This window comes from Panicum virgatum, chromosome 3N, assembly GCF_016808335.1.
Source record: "Panicum virgatum strain AP13 chromosome 3N, P.virgatum_v5, whole genome shotgun sequence".
Taxonomy (NCBI): domain Eukaryota; kingdom Viridiplantae; phylum Streptophyta; class Magnoliopsida; order Poales; family Poaceae; genus Panicum; species Panicum virgatum.
The window spans coordinates 24,451,068-24,477,577 of NC_053147.1; the positions used below are offsets into that span (position 1 = coordinate 24,451,068).

Here is a 26,510-nt window from a genome sequence, read left to right on the forward strand (position 1 = left end):
CCGACCGGTTTACCGGTTGATTTAACCGGTTTGAATTCAAATCCAAATTCAAAAGCTCCCGGTTTACCGGCCGGTTTGACCGGTTTGACTGGTGGGCCTTAATGAGCCGGCCCATTTTTTTCTTTTTCTTTTTAGATTTAACTTCAAATCCCCGCAAACTATACTAAATGAACGAAATTTTTGAGAAAATTGGACATCATTAGATTCGTCGCACCTTGAAGTATTTTTAGGAATTTTTTGGGATTTTTCCATTTTTTGGAATTCAAATTTAAAATTTGAATTTGGGCCGGTTTCTAACCGCCCGATACCGGAACCGGTCCGGGCCGGTAAGACCGGTAACCGCGGTAACCGGACCGGTTCCGGCCGGTTTTTTTAACCCTGGTACTGACACTAGCCGGAGGACGGATGTCTTTGTGCAATCGGTATCGCCCGGGATCGCAATCGCATTCCGTCTGGTACAGTGCTACAGACCAATGCACGGCAGAGCCAGCACGTACCATCCAACTTGAACGATGGTTTTTTTTCTTTTATTTAAATTTCAGATTCCTACTCAAACACTGCTCGATCCTAAGGCACACTCACCATGGCAAATCTTTGTATCTTCCGAAAGGAAGTCAAAGCCACTGCCACAGCTAAGTTAGTGGAGTGACGGGAGACAAGAGAATCGCAGTTGCGCCATACGAGAGCTCCAAGATAGGGACCCCGAATGTCAAAGAGAAGGCGACCCTCTGCCTAGAGGAATGTTCCATGAGAGTACGCACCGGCACCGCTGGTGCAGAGTGCAGACACGGCGCTACCGGTCAGGTCTGCCACGCCTTGAGAGCCCCAAGGGCAAAGAAGCGGACGCGCGGCACGCAGACACTGGGGATCATCGGGCGTCTCGTCACCTCGCGCCGGCGGGAGGCCGTCGGCGAACTGCGGCCCGCTAGTGCTGCCCCGGAATCCCACTCCGTTTTCGTGGCGCCGCCGGGTGGAGGGGGGAGATTGATTGGCCGCGGCGGCGTCGGGAGACTCGACGAAGAAAAGCTGCTGAGGATCTCGGGAGGACGTTCCGTTTCGTCTTTTCCTTACGGCAGCCACGGCCAAGGGCCTAGGCCAATCTTCTTTTTCAAAAAAAAAAGGGTTTTTAGTCTGCAGCACACCGCATAAATGTGATTTTGCATCCCGCACACTCTCAAAGTTGAAATTGTCTCTCACACACTACAAAATCAATGTTTGGTCTGCAGCACACTGAGCCGATTAAAAAAGTCATTTCTAATCTGGTTGAGTAGGAGATATCTATGAAATGGCATATATACCCTTCTTCCTTTCTTCCCCTGCCCGCTCTGTGTGTTTGCGCTCTGCTCCAATGGCACCCTCGAGGTCCGGGGCGATGGCGAAGGCGTCGGCGTCCGCATCGTCAAGAGCGTCGCCCTGGGCGCGCAGGAGGCGACGCTCCTCGACGGCCCAGCTCCGGCGTCCGCCCCCGGCGGGCTGTCGTCCAAGCTCAGAGCCCTCCGGCGCATCACGTCGGGGAGCAACCGCGCCGCGGTGCCCCTCTCGGCGTTGCTCTGTAGGGACCGGCCCGCTAGGCTCGACCGGAGCGTCACCGGCGCCGCCAGCACGCTCAGGCAGCTCCAGTTCCTCAACCAGGCTGTCGTAACCGGAGCTTCGCACTCTGACTGCCTCCACAAATAAGCTGTCCAATATCCTCGAGCGCGTCGGCGAGTACACCGCCCGGCCACCTCTGTCCTTCGCTGCACAGCACGCCCCTCATCCGTGCTTTGCCCCCAACGAATCAATGTAATTAATTAGTAGCAGCAAAATTACAGGCCATCAATCTTGCTCCATCAATTTGATGCCTCTTCTCCAAATCAAGTCGTACCACGCCATTGCTGATGTCGAGCACAGCGGCGGGCCGCGCGAGGATGGAGGCGCGGGGGAGACTGTCGAAGAGGGGAAGGAAGAAGATGACATGTGGATCCAAGGGCAAAAATGGTTTTTTACATCTTTACTCAACTAAAAATGATTATTATAATCAGCGTGGTGTGTTGAAGATAAAATCGCAATTTCACAATGTGTTGAAGATAAAATCAACTTTCACGGTGTACTCCACACAAAATCACTCTTTTAGAGTGCGCTGCATACAAATTTCCCAAAAAAAAAAGGGCCAACCTTCTTACAGGCCTAAACTACATGCATGGGTTCTGCTGAGATCTTATAGTAATGATTTCCTGAAAAGAAATTGTGATCTGCTGGGCCCAATAAGTGCTAGAGAAAAGACATTCTTCACTTGGAAGGCTTGAATATAAGATTGTACCGTCCATAGGCTTATCATCTACTAGTCTTTGTCATCGTTGGCCTAGGTTGGCACTTGGAAGTATTCCATCGCAAGCATGGAAACCATCAATCCAAAGCCCCTTGTTTTTGTGTCCAGTGACCATCCTCCAAATTTGCGTGGTGCAGGGGCGGCAGATTCTACCACCCATCAGTGCCATGGCCTACCAGTTAGTTACACCGAAGAACAACGTTGCAAACCACCAGAAGCATAGAGGGAAAAGAATATGAAATAAAGTGCCAGTGCTGCTTTCAGAAAACCTACGGAATAGTTCGTTTTAAGTTTTAATTGGAGCACGTGGACCACCGCAGTTTGGCCGTAGGTTCCCAGAAAACTGAACTTCTAACATGGCACTGCATGACGAACTGGTCCTAAAAGGGCAAAATGCTTCAGGATCTGCTCCTACTTATGCCAGCAATACTGAAGTACAAGACACTACAGGTTGTTTCTTTTTTTTCTACGAAGTTGGTTCAGTCCCATTCTGTTTAAACAAAACAAGAACCAGAAAAGGAGACGGCAGAGTATGAAATAAAAGGGTTCTTTTATAAATGAATCAAAGCATCATTTATAAATACATTAAGAAACAAGAAAGTGAAGAAAGGCTGGAGATGAGGAAAGACGTTCGAATTGTTCAGGGTAGGCTAAGGAAAGATGCATGCCACATGCGAATCTCCGAAACAATAAAGCAGATAGAGAGGCAGCTTTATTTGTTCACCATTTTGTAACCATAACACCAGATACACAGCATGGCGACCTCAAAGAGTAAAGCATTATAGAGGATAAAGCAGTGCACTGACAAGCTAATTGGGCATGTGTAGTGCTCGTGTATGTCGGTTAAAAGAGTGCGGCTCGTGTGAAACTGTGAACATAGCAAAAGACATTTTAGTTAACTTGCAAATTCATCTTTCTAACTCTATCGCGCAGTTTGGGCATGTAAGTTCTGCATGTGTATTACCAAATGTTCTGCATGGGTATTGTAATAAACATATGACCCATAATGTACTGGGGAAGATGTTCCAGACAAAGATCTAGAGTTGAAGAGGTTAGGTCAGGAACTATGGCATGGTATCAACAAACACCACGCCATCATTGATGCAATTCAAATTTGAAAATTTATGGATACTACAAGCTGCACGCATTCCAAGGTCATATGGCTTTAACCTCATAAAATTAGCAATCTTCAAGCTAGAGTCTCTAACCATCAATTACGGCCTGTTTGGCAGGGCTCCAGCTCCGGCTTCCTCGGCGGCTCCTGCTGGAACCCTACCAAACACTTAAAAGGTGAAGCGGCTCCATATTGTAGCATGTGAGAAGATGGAGCTGCAGCTTTGCCTACGAGGTCGAGCCGGTGGAGCCACAAAACCCAGCTCCACTTGCTCCAGCTCCGGCTCCACCCTTTTTGCAAGGAGCCGGAGCCCTCCCAAACAGGGCCTTAGTGTTGTGGTGGCCATGCTGGTTTCCTAGTTCCCAAGAATAAAAGCATCTCAAGAAACTTGCGGTGGTTAAAAGAAAATACCAACCTTACCTTAGTGATGTTCAGTATAACTTTACATAAATCCAGTAAGCAGGAACTTTCCTGCAAGAACTGCACTAATCTTGCTTCCTGACAAAGATGGAAAGGCCACTTGTAATGTGATACAAAGGTGGAATGGGCCTGTGTTGTGGCTTCTGACTGGAACAAGTTAGAGCTCGAACTGACAGGTAGGGCATTGAGTGCAAGAAGTAAATCATATTGGTGCATAGAAAATTATAGGTTCTACGCCGAGCAAAACTAAATGTTAATGCACACGTTTAAATGTTATCAACATCAGCTTTCTTAGATGTCACACTGGCACAACGTCCAAATGTAAACAGAGGCAATGAATTTTATTAGGACTCCTTATAATCTATGAAGTGGTAAATTTTACTGTGTAAAAATACATCGCAAAGAAAATAGACATCACGACAGAGCTGTTATAGACTTTGACTAATTCATCTAAACCAAGAAATCATAGCTACAGCTAGTTAGAAGCTCCATGGTACAGAAAATATCACGTGTACCTTGTACCTTCACACCCAAGATAACACCATCATTACACAGTCTCTGCAAGCATCAGAAGAGTGCTTGTTCCATCAGGCAGCAGCACTGAAGAAAAAGAGGCAGCACACATCCCGCAAAATAATCAGTTCCAACATTTACAGTTTAACAAGCAGGTCAAAATACAGAAATGCCTCAAATTTGGTAGCTATCACCACCCTAAACTGAATATCAATGCACTTAATAGTGACAGCTGAACTAGCCACATGTGCCGAGTGAAAAATATACAGCAGCCATCTCTACTGATCTAAGACAAGCATTGGGCAAGTATGAAACCTTACAGCAGTATTACACTAGTAAAAGTGCAGCTTAAGTAATAAGATAAAAAGGCAAGGAGTGATACCTATTATACATCATATGTTATCTCTACTCCAGAAATTCTTCCATAAGACCCTATAGTAAGTTCAGCATCGTATTATTACCAGAAGATACAGCGATTAGCGATAGAAGGATATCACAAAGAAACAGATAGAAAACCTGAGATATAAATTGTTCAGCATCTGTGCGCCTTAGGAAATGCAGTGAGTTCTTGGTCAATGACACGGAATGGTCACCAAGAGATACTTCGCCAATATCCTCCAGCACCCGAACCTGAATGTAAGGATCCTTGGGAGGGACCATGTCCTATAAAAAAGATTTAGAAAGTCAGATTCATCTATCTCATCCTTAAGAAAGCGAAACTTTTTGAGAACTTGCCTGGGTAAGTATTTCATTAAGCCTACAAAAGCATAAGACAGAAAAAACATACCACTGTCAAATCTATATCCATTTCCGATATATATGACTTGATGGCTGCAGAGTGGTTCTTGAAGTACTCTTTCTCCGAGAAATGGAGCTTTTCTTGGATATCATGAGGAAGCACAGGGCCAACTTTCCATCTAAAACTCTGAATAACTTCTGCTCGGTTGTACCTGGTCCGATATAATGTTTTAAGATAAAATACAACCAAAATCAATTTATGCAAGTGCTATCAGCATAAAACAGAGAGGCAGATTTGTACATGTAGGCCATGAGGCATCTTTTGTTACGGAGCAAGGAAAGATGGTGAATAGCTGCACCATAGTGGTCCTCGTTTCTAGTTGTTTCGATGTCTAGGTTTTGCTCCACCATTTTCCTGTCATAAGCCAGAGCGAATCAGTAGATTGTACATTGGAAATGCCAACCACCCAGGTCACTGTTCGATCAAGATGTTCAACATTCTAGTAGGACATACCAATTACCTGATCAATGATTGAAACTGTGAATTGTGCTCATTGCACTCTCTAATGACCTGATCAAACACGTCACTCTGCACATTTCGAAAGACTGAAAGTATAAGGTATTAAAGAAACTAACGGAACTGTGGCTATCAAAATCAAATTGCTTCTGATAATGGAAGAGTACTATTAATGCATTTAACTTATTTAGTTTGTGCACTATATAACAAATATGATAACATGTTGATTCGTTCAGAAAAGGATACAATGCTATAGCTTCTACTTCATAACACATAATTATTAACATCCATGTCAAATGCACATATTAAAATTCTGATCGACTACAAAAAAGGGGATGGCCGCATTCTCCGTCTTGCCCACTTTGTCGTACTGCCCCTGAAACGGCACACCACCTCCTGGTGGATTGTAGATACACGAAGAGGATTTGGAACCTCACTGCGGAGTGGACAGCACAGCCGTCCCTATGGCCGCAGGAATGGCAGGCCAGCAACAGTGTAGCTCAGTGGTGGTCCAACACTGCGACAACACCACATATCCCGCGCAAGGCGATGGCGAGTCTCACAATGCTAATCTCCTGGGAGATCTGGAAGAAGCGAAACAGCAGGGTTTTCAGACACCACGAGACCTCAGCGACGGCCCTCATGACAAGCATTAAACAGGAAGCTCTTGCCTGGGTGGCGGCGGGGGCAAAAGATCTAGCGAATCTTGTTTTGCGAGAATAATTTTTTTTCTTTTTCACCACCTAAAAGGTTGTTTCTTTCTGCTTTATCAATGAAATAGGCACAATCTCGTGCCCGTTCGTTCAAAAAAATAATAATGAAATATTTAGTGATCCTTTTTTCATGGAAACTGATAGTGAACCTATGGAACTTGGAAAAGGATAGGTTCTTACTTGATGGAGAACTAAACCAGGTGCCCCAGGATTTCTTAACAAACACGTTTAGAATGGACAAGGACAAGAGGCTAAAAATATACTCATGAGCTCACAAAATTTGATTAAAACATTGCAGGCACATCGGTCAACTGTCAGAAAAAACGTCAACATTTGATCTGATGATGATTTATGATTTTTTAGGTGCTACGCTTCTACCACACAAGTAAATTAATACTTTCGATTGAGAATAAAACAGAGTCTCTACACACCATTTCACCCATGGGACACCTGAGACACTAGATCAAACGAAATTTCAGCCGGTCGCAAACACAAACGAGACAGAACACAGAAGCATCAATCGCTCTGATTCCGAAGCAGTAACTGCAGTCTGCAGGCGAGTTCAGAGATGCGGGAATTACGTTGAACGGCGCGAGCTGGCCAGCCTCGGATGAGTCAATCTCCTTCAGCAGTTGTGACGCGCGCCTCCCGTACATCCTCCTCGCCTGACGCTGGCAACTGGGGTAATCCTGGGCGCTCGGGCAGCGTGGTCGGATGGTCTGCCTTCCAGCCGGCCCCCGACTGCTGCTTCCCTAGCCGCTAGGGTTTAGGCGACCTGGGGATCGGGGGCAACAGAGAAGTAGAGAGGCGGGAGGCGTCAGCGACGGGCGCTTGGGCCGCCGGGGAGCCGGATTTGGCGAGGGGACGCTGGCGGGGTCGGGAGCTTGGCGGCAGGGCGGTGGAAGGGGAATTTTGGTGCGACCGCGCGGGAAGAAAAATTGAGGCTTCGTTGGTGGCGGGAGGATACAGATTGGCTTTGACCTCCGGCGCGCGACTCGTTTGGCCGATTGTGACATCCAACGTTCAGCACAGCTTTGGCCACCCTCCGTTTAGCCCTGGGTTCATTGTAGCCATCCATCCATCATCCAATAAGCCAATAAAAGGAACGTTGAACGGTACAGTGATGGTCGTAGAGATGGGGCCTCACATGTCAGCCTATGCGAACGAGCGTGTAGCTCGGTGGTAGCGCTGGCAGTGGCCAGCCTGCCCACCCGCGTTCGATCCCCCGGCTGGGACGACGTGCGGTGTCGCACCGGGGATTAATTCCCCTGAGAGGACCGGGCACTGTGTAGGTAGAGTGTGTGTGGGGTTGCGTGTGTGCCGCGGTAGACGTGTTCCGAGACTTCTCGGACAGTCTCATCTGTGTCTGAGCGTGCGGTCAGCACAGATGCCTATACGAGTCTTACATGATGGGCCAGTGCTCCTGGCAACTTTCAAAAAAAAAAAAAACATGTCAGCCTATTATATTTTGCTTTACTTAGCCTTAGCAATTGTATGTAACTTCCCGTTTTACAACTAAATCTAGTTTTATACCTATATCTAGGCCAGTTTGATTCGGGGTTCATATAGAATTCATGAGCACTAAAGTTGTGCCATATCAATAAATTTGCTGAGTTTCATATGATGGGAGAGTAGTTTCATTCCCATAATATTTATCTAGCTCAATTACTAAGTTCCAATATTGGTAACTATGCAACATTAACACTGATCTTAGGCCAATCTTAATGGGAGTATCATGTGAGTGTCAAACATTAACACTAATCTTAGGCCAATCTCAATGGTAGTGTCATGAGAATTAAATTTGCTGACATGGCATATGAGAGAGAATGTGGAGTGTCATGGAATGTGAGAGAAATATTATGATAATGACACTCAATTACCTAGTTCACATTCTTTGTAACTATGCGACGACACTCTCCACTGAAACTGACCTTAGGGCATCCCAAACCCCCCATATAGGATGATTTCCATATCATTAATTATACTGTCATATGAAACTTTTAACTTACGTGGCACTATAATACATAATAAACAAGAGAGAGTGTGGAGAGAGGAAGAAACTAGATCTCATGCAAGATAAAAAGTGTCGAGGGGCGGATCTAGCAGTGGGTCTAGGGGGCTCCAACCCCTCTTAGACCCCACAAACAATGGAACCCCCCTTCATTTTTTAGGAGAAAGGAGCAGGGAGAAGGAGAGGAAGAAGAAATAAGCAGGTTCGAGTAGTTAGTCCTATTTGAAGGTAAGAAGTTCAGCCCCCTTAATCCATTTCTGGATCCGCCAAGTGTCAATACATAAATCGATATGCTAGGCCCTACAAGTTGTGTATTGGAAGTGATGTAATATTTTTATAATAAATGGAGAAAAAATATAGGTGGAGAAAAAGGAGCGAGTTTAATAGGAATCCATACTAATATATCATTGGTTGTAGAGTGTGGTAAAGTCTAAATTACTCCTGTGAACTATAGCCAAAGTTTGAATAACCCCCTAAACAATCCTTTATTTCATTTTATACCCCAAACTATGCACTTTGGTTCAAATTAACCCTTAATACAATTTATCTTTTTTATTTCTCCATGCATAGGTAGAGTTTCAAGCTGAAAATTTACAAGATGATAGTACACATCATAACTTATCTTAGAAAAATATATCATAATTTTATCATTATTTTGATAGGTCAGGATATTTAATAATAAATTAATCATTGGAGTACAAAATTATATGAAAATAATGATAAAAATTATAACAAATTTTTTAAAATGCATTGTGATGTCTACTACTACCCTACAAAATTTAAAATTAAAATTCAACTTGTGTATGGAGAAACAAAAAAGACAAATTATATATGGCGGTAAAATGGACTAAATTGTATAGTTTATGGAGTAAATTGAACCAATTTATTTTTTTTGAACGAACAACACTCGACGAGTGCGTTTCATTGATATAGTAGGAAAAATACAAGGTTATGTCCCTGGAAGGCTAAAAACAGAAAAAATAAAAAGAAGAAAACACACGCCGGCGGGTTGGATTGTGGCATCAACACGTGCCGAAAACAACTCAACTCAAACCGCTCAGGGAACCGGAGGCAGAAATGAAACTTAGTAAATTTAGAGGGTTATTCAGACTTTGTCTATATTTGAAGGGAGTAAATTAGACTTTTTTCTTTCTAAAGATGGTGGTTTGATGATATGAAATATAGACACTATCCATGTATACTATGAGATTGGGATTAAACGGAGTACAATGTTTCACAGCACGGACGCAATCCATGGTTGGCACCTGGCAAGTTGGCAGTGGCGGGAGTCGGGAAAATGAGTACAGTCAGGCAGGGTAGCTAGTCTCACTGTCTCAGATGCACCCTGCTTGACAAGTTTGAGCTGCGGTTTGGTTGAACAGGAGTGGCTCCTGCGTTTGATCGAGCTTGGCGGCTACTAGAGGAATACGAGTTCAAGATGAAACAAGGGTATCAATCATCACAAATCCACAAAAACTGACTACACTAACCAATGACCTGCCGCCAGATCAAAACGAACGACCATAAAAAAACAAGGCATGAAACCTCAAATTCGATTTCTTAAAAAAAAAACCCCTCAAATTCGATCTGAATAATTAAGACTAGAGAGCACTAGTACTAGTAGCGTTCAAAGACTAGAGATCGACAGGGTTTCTGAAAGCTGCGGCATCGCAAATAATAAAAAGCCACACTTTATTCAAATGCGGTAACAACACCGATCACAGATTCACAGTGCTTAATCCACACAAACTGCATGCTACCATCCTCGATCATATAGCTGGTAGGTTGGCCGGGTCATTACTTCCCCTTGACGACTGTCACCGGGCACGATGCGTGCGACAGCACGTAGTTTGTCACACTTCCCAAAAGGATCCTGCAGTAATTGCCAGATTAGAGAGTCGGAAAAATGAAACAAGTTAACCTATTCTTTTTTTGGGCACGGAATGATCGCCTTCCATTAATCACTGGCTCTAGGTCAACAAGCAAACAATTTTTAGGGCTATATTTGCATGCATCAAGTTCTGAGTGCAGCGAGCATTTATAAGTTTGCATGAAAAGGGTGCAAAACAAAAGGCACAATGCTGGAAGTATCAGATGTCAACAATCTTGAATTGAACAGCAAATGCAGTAAAAGTGTGGTGAGAAATATGGCCATGGTATTTTTTTAAAAAAAAGGGAATGGTCATGCAAACCAGTTCTGATTTGTAGCATCTTAGTAATTGAGCTGTGCATATTGAATTGGCTAATTGGGTAACATGAGGTGCCTTCAACAACGCGTATTTAGATACTGGAAAGTCATATTTTGTGCAGGTAATATAAACTGCATAGGTCCCTTTTCTGTTCAAGCAAACAATCTATAAATCAGGAATGGTGAGTTTTCTTCAAAACAAGAATCTATAAATCAGAAATTATTATTATTGTAACGATTTTTCTATCCATCTCTAAACTCGAGTAAAGTACTTTTTTACTGATTTTGAAATGCAAAAACATTTGCTGCGTTTAATGCCCAATATAGATCATCTTTGGACAGAAGTACTCACTTGTGAAGATATTGAGCTGAAGTCGTAGCTCCAGAACATATCTATAGAATAACTACCAACTTGTGATAATCATATATATGGGCCCTAATCATAGCATACTGCAGTCGAAGTTTCGAACAGCAGTGGTTGACCCGATCATGAGTGTGGTCTTCCAAATGCTCAAACTATTGTAGAAACATTTAAAATTTCAAAGAAACCAATTGTAGTTTCACATGGCCCCATATAAAATTTGCCAAGCAATCACGGTGAGGATGTCTCTAGGACAGGCTAGTACAATGCATCTTCCAAGTTTAAAAGTTCTCGCAAGTCAATGTTTGAAAAAAAAGGCCTCCTGATTAAGAAAAGGGTTAACAGCTCAGTATCACTGGATTCAACGATACAAGACAGAATCTGAGATCTAGAAAAGCATTATCGTTGAAATGGCATCCTGGAACAGCTCAGTATCACTGGAGTGCTGTGAATTTAAGTACTGTACTTTGGCACGTGGCCTGTCCCTATCAATTGAGCGATGCAACATATAGTATGACAATTTAATTCCGGACACTCCATTGACGCGCACGCGCTTATCTAAACGAGATTACGGAGAAACTAGGAACTCCATGACAGAACAGCGTATTCGGTTCTTGATTAGGCAGCATTTCGACAGTAGTAATAGTGTATCAGGATTGTACCTCTGGATCGGGCCGAGGCCGCGGCTGCCCATGACGAGGGAGTCGATCTTGAGCTCCTCGACGCCGTCGCAGATCTTCTCCCTGGCGTCGCCCCAGTAAAGCTTGGCCACCACCTTGAGCTGATCATCAGCACGGAAATGGGCAGGCGTCAGCTAGTTGTTATCCCCATCCGCTTGACCAAGAACGCAGTAACACTGTAAACACTGAACAACGCGGCCAGGAGGCGGCGCAGCACATGAGTCTGCAGCAGGAACATCGCCCCTCACCTGCTTCTGGCGCGCCGCCGTGTCGATCATGTCGAGCACCTCGGCGTCGGCTTTGACGCCGTAGTTCTTCATCACCTCGGGCTCCCGGAACTCGGAGAGAGGGATCAGCGCTGCGAGGGGGGGATCGAAGCACACACACGCGAGGAGATCGCATCAGCTCGTCAAGCTATCCAGCCAGGCCAGGAGAAGAACCACGCCGCGGATTAATTCTAAGAAGAAGATCTCGGCGGAGGAGGGAGCCGCGGGGGTGCTTACGGGATCCGGACTTGGCCCAGAGCGTGTGCTTGGCCTCCTCCCCGCCGTGGTGCAGGACGTGGAGGACGACGAGGGTGTCCCCGTGGCGGAGCAGGTTGTCGACGGCCCACGCCAGCGCCTTCTTGGAGCTGTCCGAGTAGTCCATCGCCACGCCGATCCGGCGCTCCCCGTCCGCCCCGGCGCCGGCCATGGGATTCGGATAAAAAACCCTCGTTCGCGCGGCTCCTCACTCGCTAGCGCTAGCAGGGCTCCGCTTCCTACCTGATCTCCGAAACGCAGCCGGGCGTGGTGCGGGGGCAGAAAAAATGAGCTCGGCCGGAAAGCGCCGCGGCGATGCGAGCGAGAGGGGAGCATAAAAAGGAGCGAGCAGGTCCGGGTGGGTGGGACCGCGTCGGCATCCGGGTCCGGGCCGAAGCAAGCGAGCGGTGCTGTGGCGGGCAGCCACATAGGCAGCGGCGTGCACTTCCGCGTTTGGTGCGACGTGCGCGCGGAATCTTGGCACGGTGCCGTGCCGGCCTCCGGTGGCAACGGTTGGGAGCGAGCCAGGGAGGCGCCTCGCGGCCTGAGCGGTGTCTCGGCACCGGTTTCCACGCGGTTTCTTTTTCGGCGTCGCGAAACGGTTGGGACCTGAGATTGCTTTCGGGCTTGAGAGGAGAGGCGGAAAGAGCGCGCTGTTGTCGCCTTGCTAAACTCGGTCGGTTTGCGTGAACGGAAGCATTTTGACGGGGACCTGCGGAATGTTTAGTCAACTGTCTTTGTGTAACCGAGCTTTTTTTTAAACTTTTGCTCATGAGGAAGATAAAAATTCGTGACTGTCGCGAGACCAATCGTGCAATAGTGTGGTTCGACTTCGAAGCAAGTTCCGGCTTGTCTACGGCTACTGCTAGTAGCAGCATTTTACTTTATTTTTCTAGTAACACGAGGCTGGAAAATTGGAAATAGCTCGATAGGCATGTCGCATGTGAACTTCAGCTGGTCACGTGCCGGAAGGTGAAGGTGTCAGCTGGATAGCTACAGCACTGCACGCAACCGCATGGCCGGGAGCAGAGGATAACGTGCACTTGCTCGTTGCCTCGTTGGCTGCCAACGTTGCTGCATCGGTGCGTTGCTGCGTGCAAACAGTAGACTTGCAAGACCACGGGGCTTTTGCTTCCATGCGAATGCACAGCGGGGTGTGGGCATTCATTTCACAGCACCATGTACTTTCTGTTGTGGGGTTTGTGTGGTTCGACATGCGCTGTGGTTCAATGTCAGCCCAATACCCGTTCTTTAGCACAGTAATATTAGCTCTAATGCCACATAACATATTGGGCTGACACTGAACCAATTTTTCATTGAAGCAGGCCGCCGGCCCACCAAAATACGGCCCAACGCTTACCTTATCCAGTGTGAGCGACTGCTGGCCCGCAGGCCGACGAAAAAAAAAAAGGTTGTGTCCAGTTGGAGTCGTCTTCTCCTCGAGGACCACCGCCACCACAATCCAAACCGATGCAACGCCGCCGTCGCGGCTATCGAGCGGAATCCTAACATACGAAGCAGAAATCGACATGCCGATATACGAGATATTTTCATGCGCCCAGCGCTTTTTGGAGATTTTTTTTATCGGTACAAGGCTGCACGGAGCACAGGACCATGCGATACCACCCAACAACCCGGCCGGCGGCGGCCTGGCCTGCCTAGCACATTGATGATGGATGATCGACGACGAATCCGCCGCGGCCCACCGGCGCCAGCAGCCATGGCCGCCGCACCAACCAAACTCGGCGGCGGCTTTCGGGTCTGATTGATTGGCTACCGTATCAAATTGTGGGCATGCTAAAAGAATTTGACAGCTGTTCAGTTAGGTTGTGTTTAGTTCCAAAAAAAAACTTGCACAGTACTCGTCACATCGAATTTTTATACACATACATAGAGCATTAAATACAGTTGAAAAAATAACTAATTATATAGTCTAACTGATTCCTACGAGATGAATCTAATGATGCTAATTAATCTATGATTGAATATTAATTGTCAAATAACAACGAAATGTGCTATAGTAGCCAAATCCCAACTTTTTCACCAACTAAACACCCCTTAGAGCATCTCCAAGAGTCTTTCTAAATTTCACTCTCTAAATTATTATTTGGAGAGCCTTCTCCATAAAAATCGCTTTCTATATGCTTTTACTTTCCAACAGCTTTTCTATATCTTGTGTACACTATATAAAGCTATATTCGTTATCTATCTTTGGCTAGCGAGAAATGTGGAATGGAGGATGACTATGTTTGTTTGGATAACCATTTAGAGAAGCTATTGGAGGATATTTTTCAATCAAAATCTCTATTTCTAACAATGAGAAAAGATATAGAGTCTCTTGAAGTTGTTCTTAGAATCCAAAAGTACTAACTCACCTTCTAAAATTATCAATATTTTAGTAAAAAAAGATCATCGTACCTACGTTTTGGTATGCCTATATTTTGCCTACATTTCTTTAGCCAAACAATCAAATCCTTTCTCAGAAAAGAAAAAAACAAGGTGGGTCGCGCATGATTGCCATGCCATCGAGACGAGAGAGCGTTTAGTTCCCAGAAAATTTCACCTCGAAATTTGTGCCTATTCTTTTGGATATGTATATGGAGTACTAAATATAGTTAAACAACTAAATGTAGTTAACTAATTGCACAGTTTGGATGTACACGGTGAGATGAATTTTTTGGGTCTGATTATTGCATGATTAGCCATAAGTGCTACAGTAATCCACTTGTAATAATGATGCGATTAAAGGCCTCAAAAGATTCGTCTCACGATTTTCAGGTAAGTTCTGAAATTAGTTTTTTAATTAGTATTGAAAAGTCCTTGTCGTGCGGTCACGTCACCGGGTCGCGGTTCGGAAAGCGAATTCTCCGTCGGCATCCTCCTCCGCCTCCCCCTGGATCGAGCCGCCAATCCCTATCCATGCCCGCGCCTCCACTCCTCGATCGCCCCCCGGCTTCGCTTCCCTCCAACTCCACCCCTCCCCCTTCCTCCTCCCCGTACAGCAGCAGAGCAGAGCGCGAGGCGCATAAAAAATGGCACCGCCACCACCACGCAAGCAGCAGTTTCTGGAAGCCGCCCGCGTGCCCTTAAAGGCGCCGCGCGCGCCGGTCGCCTCCCCTCCCCACCCGCTGGCGCCGGCGCTGGCGCTCGCCCGTTTTAAATCACCGTCCAGCCCGGCAGCAGCTAGGCCGGCCGCGCCCAATCACCCGTTCCGCCACCGGGGGCTCCGCTCCGCACTGCTGGTGGTGCTCACCCTCACCTGCTGCTCTCCCTTTCTTCCTTATTCCCTCCCTCCCTCCCTCCCCCTCTCCGGCCTCGGAACAGGGAGGGCTCTGCCTCTGCCAGGTTTAGTTGCCGTTGCCGGCCGGGGGGAGCGGGAACCCCCCCGCTCGATCGAGCTCCTCGCGCGGGCGTTTTGACCATGTCATGTGGCCCCTCTGCGTCATCTCCGAGAAGCTCTTCAGGATGGCGGGCGACGACGGCGGGCACGGCCCGGGCTCGCCTTCCGCCGACTACGCCCAGATTCCCCTAGCGCGCCGATCGTACTGCGTCGATGTGAGCCCCTCTCCTCTTTCTCCCTCCCTCTCGCGGCGCCTCGCCCAATGTTGCAATAGTCGTCTCCCTATGCCTTTCTCTGCACATGTGCTCTCCTCACTATTGGTTGACACATTTCGCTTGCTGCTCTGGGCTTCTTCTGGCGATGGCAGGTTCCACATGTGCAGCAGGCCTTCACCTGGGACTGCGGCCTCGCCTGCGTGCTCATGGTGCTCAGGACGCTGGGGATTCATTGCTGCCACGGCATTGCCGATCTCGAGAGGCTCTGCCGCACCACAAGGTTCTCCCTCCCTCTCTGTGACTACTGGAGTATTTGCAGTTTTAAGTACGATGAGCTGTTCAGCAGTACGGAACAAATAATGCACATCTGTAATCACGAGTGGTTAATGTTTGCCGTCCTAATATTGCAATTTTTTCGTATAATTAATTATCATGACATGGCATATAGTTTGATTTGGTTCTAATTTATTCAAAAATTGTCCGGGAATATATGGTCCAGAGGAACATGGAATTAATATTTCAACCTATTAAAACAAGGGTCATTTTGATCCATGCCACTACAATTTCTTGAAGTTGGATTTCATGTTGAAATCCATGCCATTGAGTGGCATGATTTTGAACGTGACACCCAATTTCACGGAGTTGTGGTGGCACGAATCGAATTTTCCCTTAAAACAATGATAAAAGGTATATGAACTAACACTGTTAAAGCTTTTCTGTTTTCAGCATTTGGACAGTCGACTTGGCGTATCTCTTAAACAAGTTTTCAGTTAGTTTTTCTTTCTTTACGGTGACTCTTGGAGCAAATCCGCAATATTCTGCTGAAAGCTTTTATAGGGTACGTGTTCTAACCAACTTCTAGTCATAGTCACAAAGTTTCTGGGTCGACCGGGTCGAGGAACGGGGTCGAGGGTCGAGGGTCGTCATTTTATAAAATTGTGGTACGAATGGGGTATACATCTATGGAACGATAAATTATTATGTGGGACGCGACCCTGATTCATCGGGGTCGATATCTTCGGGTTGATAAAGACAAAAATTATATATGTGCTACTAATGAAGAAACTAATCTGCACAAGCATATAAGAAACATATGAAAGAGTACATTTAGACCATGCTACACGTACTCAGCTCATTGTCTAACAAAAACCACACCAATCCACTGTGCTTAACCTCCTTATCCCAATTAAATCTGCTAGCAATGGGGCTGCGACCCCTTTCAATCCGGGACACGATCCAACCTTGAATGGGACGCTGACCCTCTTCGACCCCGACCCTCGAATCGGAACGACGTTCCCGGGTCGAGGGACGAGGCATCGACCCCGAATCCTGTGACTATGCTTCTAGTACACATTCTTGATTCTTCCGAAGTTCACAATAGTAATGTTTTCAAAATGTTGATAGGAGCAATTGCAAGAAGATATTGATCGAGTCGACGAGCTATTTGGGAAGGCACTTGAAGCTGGAATTAGTATTCAAGTATGCTCAAAAACAGCTAACAGCTTGAGAATTCTGCATTATGTATAATTCTCACAGCACTTAATCCCCCCCCCCCCCCCATTTTGTGCCTTTTTGCAGTGCAGATCCATCAGTGCATATGATATTGCTTTTCTACTGTTATCCGGGCACTGCATTGCCATTGCATTAGTGGATAAGTCAAAGCTAAAGTAAGTGTTTCTAATTGTTGTAGTACTGAGATGATACATAGCTCCTTTTTATTTACGTTTTTTCTGCATTTTTTTCAACTTCATAACTCACAAACAAAGATAAGTTTGGTCTTAAATTTTTTGGTAAATTTCCATGCCACTTGGATAAACTCGAATCCTAGATTTGCTTCTGCTAAAAGCATATCCCTTCAATGCAATGTCAGTGGGAGGGATATAGGGGATTAAAGCAAAGATTTATTGTTTAATTTTCACTTTCAAGCGCATCATTTGAAGCTCAACTGAGAACACAAGTGATCCTAGATTGATTTGAAACTTGATGCTCGGACAGAATATAATAATAGCTGGAGTTTTGAATGCAGTTCCTCTTGGATGAATGATGTACATGATGTACAACAGCTCAATGAGGATTCAGATTACATGGGTAAGTTGCTTTATGCTCCTCTTGGAACATTTAATCTCTTTCAAAAATGAGCAATTTCCAGGTTTATGTGGGGTAAAGGACATGCATTTCAGTGTTCATGGTTTTGATTGTTTGTTCATCTGGTTAGAAGCACCATGTTCTTCATTTTCATCATGTTGTAAATTTATTTATATCCTTATATCAATTTATTTACACTTTGCAGGGCATTATGTCGTAATATGCGGGTATGATGCTGATGATTGTGAATTTGAGATAAGGGATCCTGCCAGTTCCAGGTGTGTAATATTCACTTTGTAACTAGAAGTAGATAATGCTGTTCTGGGATACCGAAGTACAAGAGTCAAGGATCATTAACTGTTTTGAAATGGCAACTTCGTATCAATTGAGAATTTCCCCCTTCTGCTTGAGTTTCATCTCTGCCTCAATCAGCCCAGTTTCTGTCGGGAACATAAGGCTGTTTGTTGATTCTTTCAGGAAGCGCGAAAGGGTGACAATGAAGAGCCTAGATGAGGCCCGCAAATCCTTTGGAACCGATGAGGATATTCTCTTGGTAGGAGAAACAGTGTAATTTGTTCTTCACATTCATTCTTGCCATGCTCAATGCTCTCCGAGTCTTCCTCCAATTGAAGTGTGCTAGTAAGATGTTCATGCTTGCAGCACTTACTGATGGTGTACTGGGTACTGCAGGTCTCCTTAACAGGAAAGAGCGGAATGAAGGTCACGCGTAAATTCCTCGCCGGCTCCATGTAAATAGCTCGCCAAGCCTCCAGCCCCCTTGTGTATACGTTGTACATGCCCCTGTAGCTATGATTGTCGATTGCCAGCCTTGTAATTTTACTGCCGATAGGAACAGTGTGCCAGGAAAGGTAGTTAGCTTCGGTTTTATGGTTTATTGGCTCATGGCATCACCAAAGTCCAGCTGCGAAGGGTTCAGCAGCGGCGGCAGCAAAAATTGCTGCTCTTGTGTAGTTGCAAATGGAATGGTGCCGTAGCAGCCAGAAATGCTGCTCTTGTGTAGTTTACCGCTGGCAGCAGCTGCAAACAGTTCTGCCGATCTTGTAACGAGCAAAAGCTATACGATCATATCTGAACGTGAACAGATCTTCCTTGGAGTGTTCCGCAGTCTGAATCTCGCCGATCATTCGAGCTCGTGGCCGCCGGACCCAACCGGCGTCGGTGTCAAGGTCGCAGGGAGCGAGCTCGCGCCAAACTGGCCTGCCTGCCTGCCTGCGGCTCTGCACGTCGCTTTCCAGCGATTGCATTTGGAGAAATAAAATAACTTGAGCTAAGTGATTAGGGAGCAGGCATCTCCTTGTCAATGAGCAGCGTGCACCGTGCAAGTAAGCTCACAACAAGCGGAATTCTGTTAGTATTTCTATTCCATTCCTACTCTACGGGCAAGTAAGGCCCTGTTTAGTTTCAAAAAAAAAATCCTACGGTATCTGTTACATCGAATCTTCGGATACATGCATAGAGCATTAAATGTAGTTAAAAAAAAAATTTATTATACAGTCTAACTGATTAGCACGAGATGAATCTTTTAAACCTAATCAGTCCATAATTAGATATTATTTGTCAAGTAACAATGAAATATACTACAGTACCAAAATTCAAACTTTTTCACCAACTAAATACACCGTAAGCTCACGGCTTCAGAAATGTCGTATTCAGTCACTGCCAAAAACATTGCGTAACGAGTCGGCTTCCATGCCTCTTTCGAGTGGCTGATCCATTCAGTAAAGCGAAGGTGGTTACAGAAAATGTCGCCGCTCAATGGAATGGCTCCCGTGAACCGCCCGCCTTCACCGAACGCAGACGCGACGGGCAAGCCCCGCCCGCCGCCGCCGCCGCCTGATTTCCCCGGAGGTGCAACCGCGGAGGAAACCGACGCGACGGGCCACCCTCGAGTCACTAGTGCGGGGTGACGCTGCTGCCGACGGGGGACGCGGGCTCGCGTGACAGGCTGACAGCGACGGGCCTCCGCCGTCGCCCGGTCGCTCTCGCCGGAGTGCAGATCGCGGTTTGAATTGCACTCCGGACACTGCCGTCTTTACTGCTGCTTTTCTGGTATGGTTTCCGTCGAGAAGCAGGAAACGGATGGGCCTTGTTTTGGATGGTGCTAGAATTTTAGCATGCATGTTTTTCGAAAAAAAATCTCATGCATGAAGTTTATTTGTAAATTTTTTTAGAGGTGAGGGTAACTTTTCGCGACAGATCTAATGACAGTAATTAATCGATGATTGGCTACAGTGACAGTACAATACTATTCTTTAATCATGCGGTCAGATGTCTCATTAGATTCTTCAAGATTCCTACAGTAGGGTTTTGAAATTGGTTTTGTAAATTAGCTTTATTTGATATCGTAATTAATGGTCAAAGTAACATTATTCCTAACACGGAAAGAAACCAGGCCATTGTGCACGGAGGGAGGAGTATCGATAAGGTCGCTCGCTCAACTGGCCGCAGCAGGGAAAAAAAAAAGTACCCTTACCGGTGCGATCACAGGAACTCAACAACTTTCCAGTCAAAGATTCACGATCAGGCAGTGTCACTGCCGCAAAGCATCCAGTGCTCTGAAGACACGACGAGTCAAAACGCCTAGACAATTCCACAACGTGGCGCACGAACATGGTACCAGCAAACTGCTGCGGAATTCATTAACGGTACGGAATGCTTTCAAGTCAGCAGAGATCTAGAGAGATCAGAAACGACCGTGTTCATCAACCTGCACGCGTCCATCCACCACTCAGAAACAAACCGAGCAAGCTACCGTCCGAGAGCTAGCTAGCTCGCAACAATGGAGGGAGGAGCTGTGGTGAGCGCGGCAGCGGGAGCCCTGCAACCCGTCGTGGGGAAGTTGGGCGCGCTGCTTGGCGAGGACCACAAGCGTTTCGAGCCGATGCGCGGCGATATCGACTCTCTCACTCATGAGCTCGACGCCATCACGGCCTTCCTCATCGAGAGATCCAAGGTTGAGGATCCTGACGCGCAGGACAGGCTCTGGATGAAGGATGTGCGGGAGCTATCCTACGACATCGAAGGCAGCCTCGACGAGTTCTTGCTGCGTGCCACCGACAGGTCTGCCGAGCCGGACGGCTTCATGGAGAAGGTCAGGAGCTTGGTGGAGAGGACCAAGAGTCGCCATCGGGTAGCCAGGGAGATTGGGGATCTGAAGAAGAAAGCCATCGAGGCGGCCGAAAGGAACCAAAGCAGCTACAGGGCCGGTGACCAGCCCGTGGTCAGTGCCACTGCCACCAATGCATCGATCGATCCAAGGGCGCTTGCAATGTTGGAGGATGCGACTAAGCTTGCTGGCATCGATGGGCCGAATGGCGAGCTCATCAGATTGCTGGAAGAATATCAGACTGGACATGGCTCGGTCCATCAGCAAGCTAGAGTGGTCTCAATTGTTGGATCTGGAGGGATCGGGAAAACAGCTCTGGCGCACCAGGTGTACCAAGCGCATAATGGTGGATTCCTGCATCGGGCGTTCTTATCGGTATCAAGGAATCCGGACATCAAGGGAATTTTGAGAAGTGTTCTGTATCAAGTGGTGAGCCCAAAAGATTACGAAGCCGTGGTTAAGGGGGATCATGTTATTAGAGAGGCTGGGGCGGATCAACTTATCACAAAGATCAGGGAATACCTCACAGACAAAAGGTACTACCTAAAATCCTTTAGACCTTTTGTCTTGGAAGACTGAATAGCTAATCAACATTTATTTCAAGAAACAATAATTTAGATCTTTTTTTAGAAGAGATAGATATATATATATATAAATGCTTGCACACATTTATATATAAAAATGCTAATCGAATCCTTATGTGTGTAGATTTTTTTACAAGAAATTTAAATTTTGGTTGGATTCGTTTTTGCAGTACACTTACAGTATGGCCTATTGCGCAATACACTTGTTATGATCCCGTGGCACTTTGCTTATGTATAGAACTATAGATATACTCCTATAGTCCTATGCTTAAACAGTATATGGAGATAATGGCCAAATGTGTATAGCAAAGACCAGTGTTGTTGTCTGAAATGAAGTAGAAGAAAAGAAGATATCGGAGTCCTCTGTGTTCATAAAAGCATCTCCATACAGGAGATTACTAATAAGGGCATGTACAAGTACAAGGCAATCGTCTAAGTTCTAACTATGTTAGCTCATGCTAAGGATTGTTTACTAAATTGTTTCTCAATAACCTATAATAATAACTAATGATTAGTTGATCACTATATACGACACATACAATGGTAACATGTCCCCCTTACATTTCATTTACTTTTATTTCTCTTACCATGTGCACCCACACTCTATTTTAACACCGTTTTCACATCATAATAATATAAACATAGATGTAGGTAAAAATATAAACATGTAGGTAAAAATAGATGAATAACCTTGGATCAAGTCTGTAATTCCATTTCAGCAATTGTGTCGGCTTATTTTTTTCCCCTTTCTGGTCAATGGGAAAAACATTCTTCCGTGTTTGTTCTGCAGATACTTTTTTGTGCTCGATGATACATGGGACTTGAAAACATGGAACGCCATTAAGGATATCTTCCCCATGACCAGCTGCGGCAGTAAAATCATCAGCACTACTTGTATAATCGATGTGGCTCAGGAATGTTGTCGATCATCCACTAATGGACATATATACAATATAAGGCCTCTTAGTATGGAGCACTCAGCACAATTATTCTACAGAAGATTATTCAACCCTGAAGAGAAATGCCCTTCACAGCTCGAAGAAATTTCTAGCCAAATCTTGGAGAAATGTGCTGGCTTACCGTTAGCGATTATGGCTATATCTGGCTTGCTGTCCAGCAAGGAAAAAACAAAGGAGCAGTGGGATCAAGTGAAAAATTCGATTGGCCGTGGACTTGAAAGAAATTCTAGTGTTGAAGTAATATCAGAGATACTGTCCCTCAGTTACTTTGATTTTCCTCCCCATCTTAAAACTTGCCTACTGTACCTGAGTATATTTCCAAAAGACTATACCATTGGGAAGGAGGATTTGATAAGGAGATGGATTGCTGAGAGGTTCGTCCATGAACAGAACGGAATTGCAGCATACGATTTAGGCGAGAGATGTTTTAACGATCTCATCAATAGGAGCTTGATCCAACCAGGAGGGAAAGACAAGTTTGGTGAGGTGAATAGCTGCCGAGTTCATGACACGGTGCTTGATTTCATTGTATCCATGGCTATTGAAGAGAACTTTGTTACTTTAATAGGAGTACCCGGTATAAATCCTATTGGTGGAAACAAGGTCCGTCGGTTGTCTATCCAGAATGATGGTCAAATCCCATCAGGGCTAATTTTATCTAGCGTCAGGTCACTTAATGTTTTCGGAGGTAATGTGGAAATCCCATCTCTATCGGAGCTTAGACTCTTGCGTGTTTTAGCCTTTGAAGACTGTGAGCAGTTAGCAGATGATCATCTTGCAGATGTAGGCAATTTGTTGCACCTCAGATATCTGAAGCTCAACCATGCACATGCTGTTACAAAGCTTCCACAAGAAACAGCAGAGCTACAACACTTGAGGGCACTTGAAGTACATGGGCACAACAAAATAATGGAAATTCCAACGGCCATTTATCAGGTTGAACGATTGGAATGTCTGGTAACTCTAGTTACAGACGATTATACTATATTGCCTGATGAAATTGTAGACGTGAAAGCACTGAGAGTGTTGGAAGGTGTTAATGTGTATATTCATTCGGTTGGCTTCATTAAGCGGCTTGGCGAACTAACAAATCTGAGGAAGCTGGGCATGCTATTCGTCAACAGTGATGCTGATGAAGAATGGGAGGAGAAATATGGAGAGATTGTCTCTTCGATCTATAAGCTTACCCAAGCAAACCTTGATTCTCTGCATATTCATACCGTAAATGAGCCGCCAGAGTTGCTGGACAATCTAAGCAAAGAACACCCTGAGCCACTTGGCCTTCGGGAACTTGTCATTGAGGGGGATGACGTCTCAGGCCTTGCAGCGTGGTGGGGTTTACTTATGAACCTCCAGAAGTTACTCTTCTGTGCGTATGAAAGAGTTAGCGATGAAGATGTGGAGACCCTTAGAAGCCTATCCGATCTGAAGTACCTCTGCATCCATCTCTGGGATGCACCCGACGATCCTGAAGTGAAGGCTCCGCTGGAGAGAGCAATGAAGGCCCATCCCAACCGTCCCAAATTGGTATGGATAGATGAGTACTAGATCTCAGGTACCAATTCTTCCTTGCACAGACTTCTTGGCTCAGAATACCTGTTACTTCTTTCTTCCGTTTTCGCACAAAGATACCTGTTCAATCGCTGTTTCCCGGCACCAGGATCAGGTGCAGCGGTAACTTGTACTGCAGGTCTGCAACTTAAGCAGTAGGTCCATCTGAGCCACTCAACGGGGCTGGCAACGTCTTGCATGAGAGCCCCTGTTTCCTAACCTTTTTCTCTTTATTTTTGCAACCAGCTGTTAATTTGGAGGGGAAAAACAAAGAGCAAAGTAGGCTTGGTGAGTTCTTTCTCCTTCCCAACTAAATAAAGCGTAGTGAAGGCAACTAAAAATAAATGCTGGTGGAGGAAAATCTGGGCATGGATACTGTTGTTTAGAAAACTCTTTCCTATATCCTCCTCCTTTTTCTTTGAAGTACCTTTTTTTCTGTATGTTGTCATTCTTGGTATTTTGCAAGGCTTTGTACATGGGATTATGAACACGGAACGTTAAACAGAATTCGATTTATCATATACTCTTTTGTGGTACTTACTACTCCGTATATGCTGTTTTCGGTGTTACAGTGAATATAAAACGTTCTAGTTTACACAGCATGAACGTCTCAATTCAGAGCAATCTATATGCGCTGTGCGGTCATGCAGAATTTATAGCTGAAATGTTATGATTTGGGTGGTTTCCTACATTTCTGCATTCATTCTTCATTTTCAATCCTCAGTCAAGCTGTGTTTTTTCATTTCTCTTTTGTGGACTAGATGGATTTGGCATGATTAAAAAAAGATTTTCTTTGTTAACTGGATTGCGTCCTCCAACCAAATTTCGAAAACAAGACGAGAATCCTATCATCTCTCTGCCTAAATGTAATGCCTTGGATCATTGTAATTTGTTTTACCTTTCAGATGAACGCAAGATACAGCGTGGGTTTACAGTATGGTTCGCACCAGGTGGTGTTGAAATCTAGGGCTGCAGCAGGGCATATTACTGGAGCTCATCCTCAGGCTTATGAACTCCCAACTCTAGTTGGTTGCATTTGTGAACAAGAACAATAATGCTCCCAGAGGTGCTACCAGGTCTTTATCCACATTTTGCACTCAAGAACGGGATTTCCTGATGGTGTCGATTTTTCCGTATCATTGTTCTTCCAGAGTCCAGAAGTGTGTTTCCAAAACTTTATCTGTGTTGCTTGGCTACTTGGTTGAAGTGCCAGTTGCGTAATTTTATTATTTGAGTGTGCTGTTGTTTAGAACTTGATACTGAAAATTTGTATTGTTTTTCTTCTGGCCCCTAATGAAATAAGCTAACAAAACCTTGGCATACTCAACCAGGAGAAGTGTGAGATGTACCGTCTAGTACTTACGTGCTGCCGAATAGCAGTTTGTCCTGCTCCGTGCAAGCTAAGTGCAGGTGCATACTGGGAACCCAGTATCCTCTTCCCTCTGGCCCAACAGTCATGTTGAGCTCATCGTGCAAGTATTCAGTTGCTGTCAGAACATTGCGTAACGACCTCGGTTGCTACTGATCGCGAGAGCGCGACGGAAACGCTCCTCACCTTCCGCTGCCTCCTAGTAGCTGAAACATTCGGTAAGCGAGGTAGTTACGGAAATGTCACCCCCCGTTAACCACCTGATTCACCCGCCACCACCAAACCTAAACGCGACGGGCAAGCCGCGACGGGCAAGCCGCCACGCCCCGCCCGTCAGTTTTCTCCCCGGAGTTGCGACCGCGGCGGAAACCGACGCGACGGGCCACCCCCTAGTGGCCTGGTCGCTGGTGCGGGGTGACGCCGCCGCCGGCGACAGGGACGCGAGTTCGCGCGACCGCGACGGGCCTCCGTCGTCGCCCGGTCGCTCTCACAGGATCGGAGATGGTGACTTGCACTGCACACTTGAGAAGTTCAGAGATCGAGCAATGAGCCCGGTCACCCTTCGACCTTTCGTAGCCGTCCTCGGAGCAATGACTGATGCTACACGAAGGAGCATCGATCAAGGTAGCCCGCGGATTCGATGCGACGCGACGCGACGCGACGCGAGGAGCTTTCGAGTCAGGCGCCGGTACGACAACCGGAACTGCACGCTTTCGAGTCACGAACCGATCAGCCGGTCCGTCAGGCACAAAAGCAAAGGAGCGAAAGGACCTTTCGGCCGGGGCCGTTTACCTCGCCGTCGACGACAGCTCAGGAGAGCTGCTACTCCTACTGTCCTACAATCCTACCACCACGATCCGAGTCACGGCGTACCGCCGGCCTTGCCTTTCATCTGGTGGTCACGAGCAAAACTCCCCCCCCCCTAAGTTTCCCCGAAAAGGAGAGCTGGACCGATGATGGCACGCATCGTGCTTGCAGTTTGCCCGAGGTTAACGTCGAGGACCGTGAGATGAGAGCCATACGAATCCCCTTTTCCCTCCGTTGCCTTCGCCGGAGCGGTGATTTCGGTGCGCGCCAGATCGGGCCGTGACGCGACGCGATGTGGACGTCCGGCACGGCCGCCGCGCGCACGCACGCACGCACGAGCGCTTCTTTTCCGACCGGCGACCAATGGCGACGGGGGCGTGGTGCGCGGC

At 46.2% G+C, this 26,510-nt stretch overlaps 4 protein-coding genes across 8 annotated transcripts; 2 read left to right on the forward strand and 2 right to left on the reverse strand.

Annotated features, from left to right (window-relative positions):
- Positions 1-4,089: 4,089 nt before the first annotated feature.
- LOC120665291 (DNA replication complex GINS protein PSF1-like) lies at positions 4,090-7,309 on the reverse strand. Its single transcript, XM_039944814.1, has 7 exons — positions 6,905-7,309; positions 5,615-5,682; positions 5,395-5,508; positions 5,143-5,305; positions 4,872-5,018; positions 4,738-4,787; positions 4,090-4,442 (listed from the first exon to the last, which is right to left on the reverse strand). The coding sequence occupies exons 1-6, from the start codon at positions 6,977-6,979 to the stop codon at positions 4,761-4,763; spliced, it is 594 nt and encodes a 197-aa protein (XP_039800748.1). The 5' UTR covers positions 6,980-7,309; the 3' UTR covers positions 4,090-4,442; positions 4,738-4,760.
- A 2,549-nt stretch (positions 7,310-9,858) lies between these two features.
- On the reverse strand, positions 9,859-12,408 carry LOC120665292 (universal stress protein PHOS32-like). Its single transcript, XM_039944815.1, has 4 exons — positions 12,067-12,408; positions 11,812-11,921; positions 11,546-11,664; positions 9,859-10,207 (listed from the first exon to the last, which is right to left on the reverse strand). Exons 1-4 carry the CDS (start codon positions 12,254-12,256, stop codon positions 10,132-10,134), a joined length of 495 nt encoding a protein of 164 aa, XP_039800749.1. The 5' UTR covers positions 12,257-12,408; the 3' UTR covers positions 9,859-10,131.
- A 2,597-nt stretch (positions 12,409-15,005) lies between these two features.
- LOC120665293 (guanylyl cyclase 1-like) lies at positions 15,006-18,849 on the forward strand. 2 transcript variants are annotated; one of them, XM_039944817.1, is made up of 9 exons: positions 15,006-15,639; positions 15,792-15,919; positions 16,366-16,477; positions 17,044-17,118; positions 17,218-17,306; positions 17,666-17,727; positions 17,930-18,002; positions 18,202-18,291; positions 18,415-18,849. In XM_039944817.1, exons 1-9 carry the CDS (start codon positions 15,511-15,513, stop codon positions 18,422-18,424), a joined length of 768 nt encoding a protein of 255 aa, XP_039800751.1. In that variant the 5' UTR covers positions 15,006-15,510; the 3' UTR covers positions 18,425-18,849. The 2 variants fall into 2 exon arrangements, with proteins under 2 accessions (XP_039800751.1, XP_039800750.1); XM_039944816.1 differs by having other exon boundaries at positions 15,036-15,639; positions 18,202-18,277.
- A 1,500-nt stretch (positions 18,850-20,349) lies between these two features.
- On the forward strand, positions 20,350-25,272 carry LOC120665294 (disease resistance protein RGA5-like). 4 transcript variants are annotated; one of them, XM_039944821.1, is made up of 4 exons: positions 20,350-21,387; positions 22,226-23,082; positions 23,176-24,233; positions 24,851-25,272. In XM_039944821.1, the coding sequence occupies exons 1-3, from the start codon at positions 20,525-20,527 to the stop codon at positions 23,940-23,942; spliced, it is 2,487 nt and encodes an 828-aa protein (XP_039800755.1). In that variant the 5' UTR covers positions 20,350-20,524; the 3' UTR covers positions 23,943-24,233; positions 24,851-25,272. The 4 variants fall into 4 exon arrangements, with proteins under 4 accessions (XP_039800755.1, XP_039800752.1, XP_039800753.1 ...); XM_039944818.1 differs by having other exon boundaries at positions 20,352-21,387; positions 22,226-23,949; positions 24,055-24,233; XM_039944819.1 differs by having other exon boundaries at positions 20,352-21,387; positions 22,226-23,949; positions 24,192-24,233; positions 24,851-25,267.
- The last annotated feature ends 1,238 nt before the right edge of the window (positions 25,273-26,510 follow it).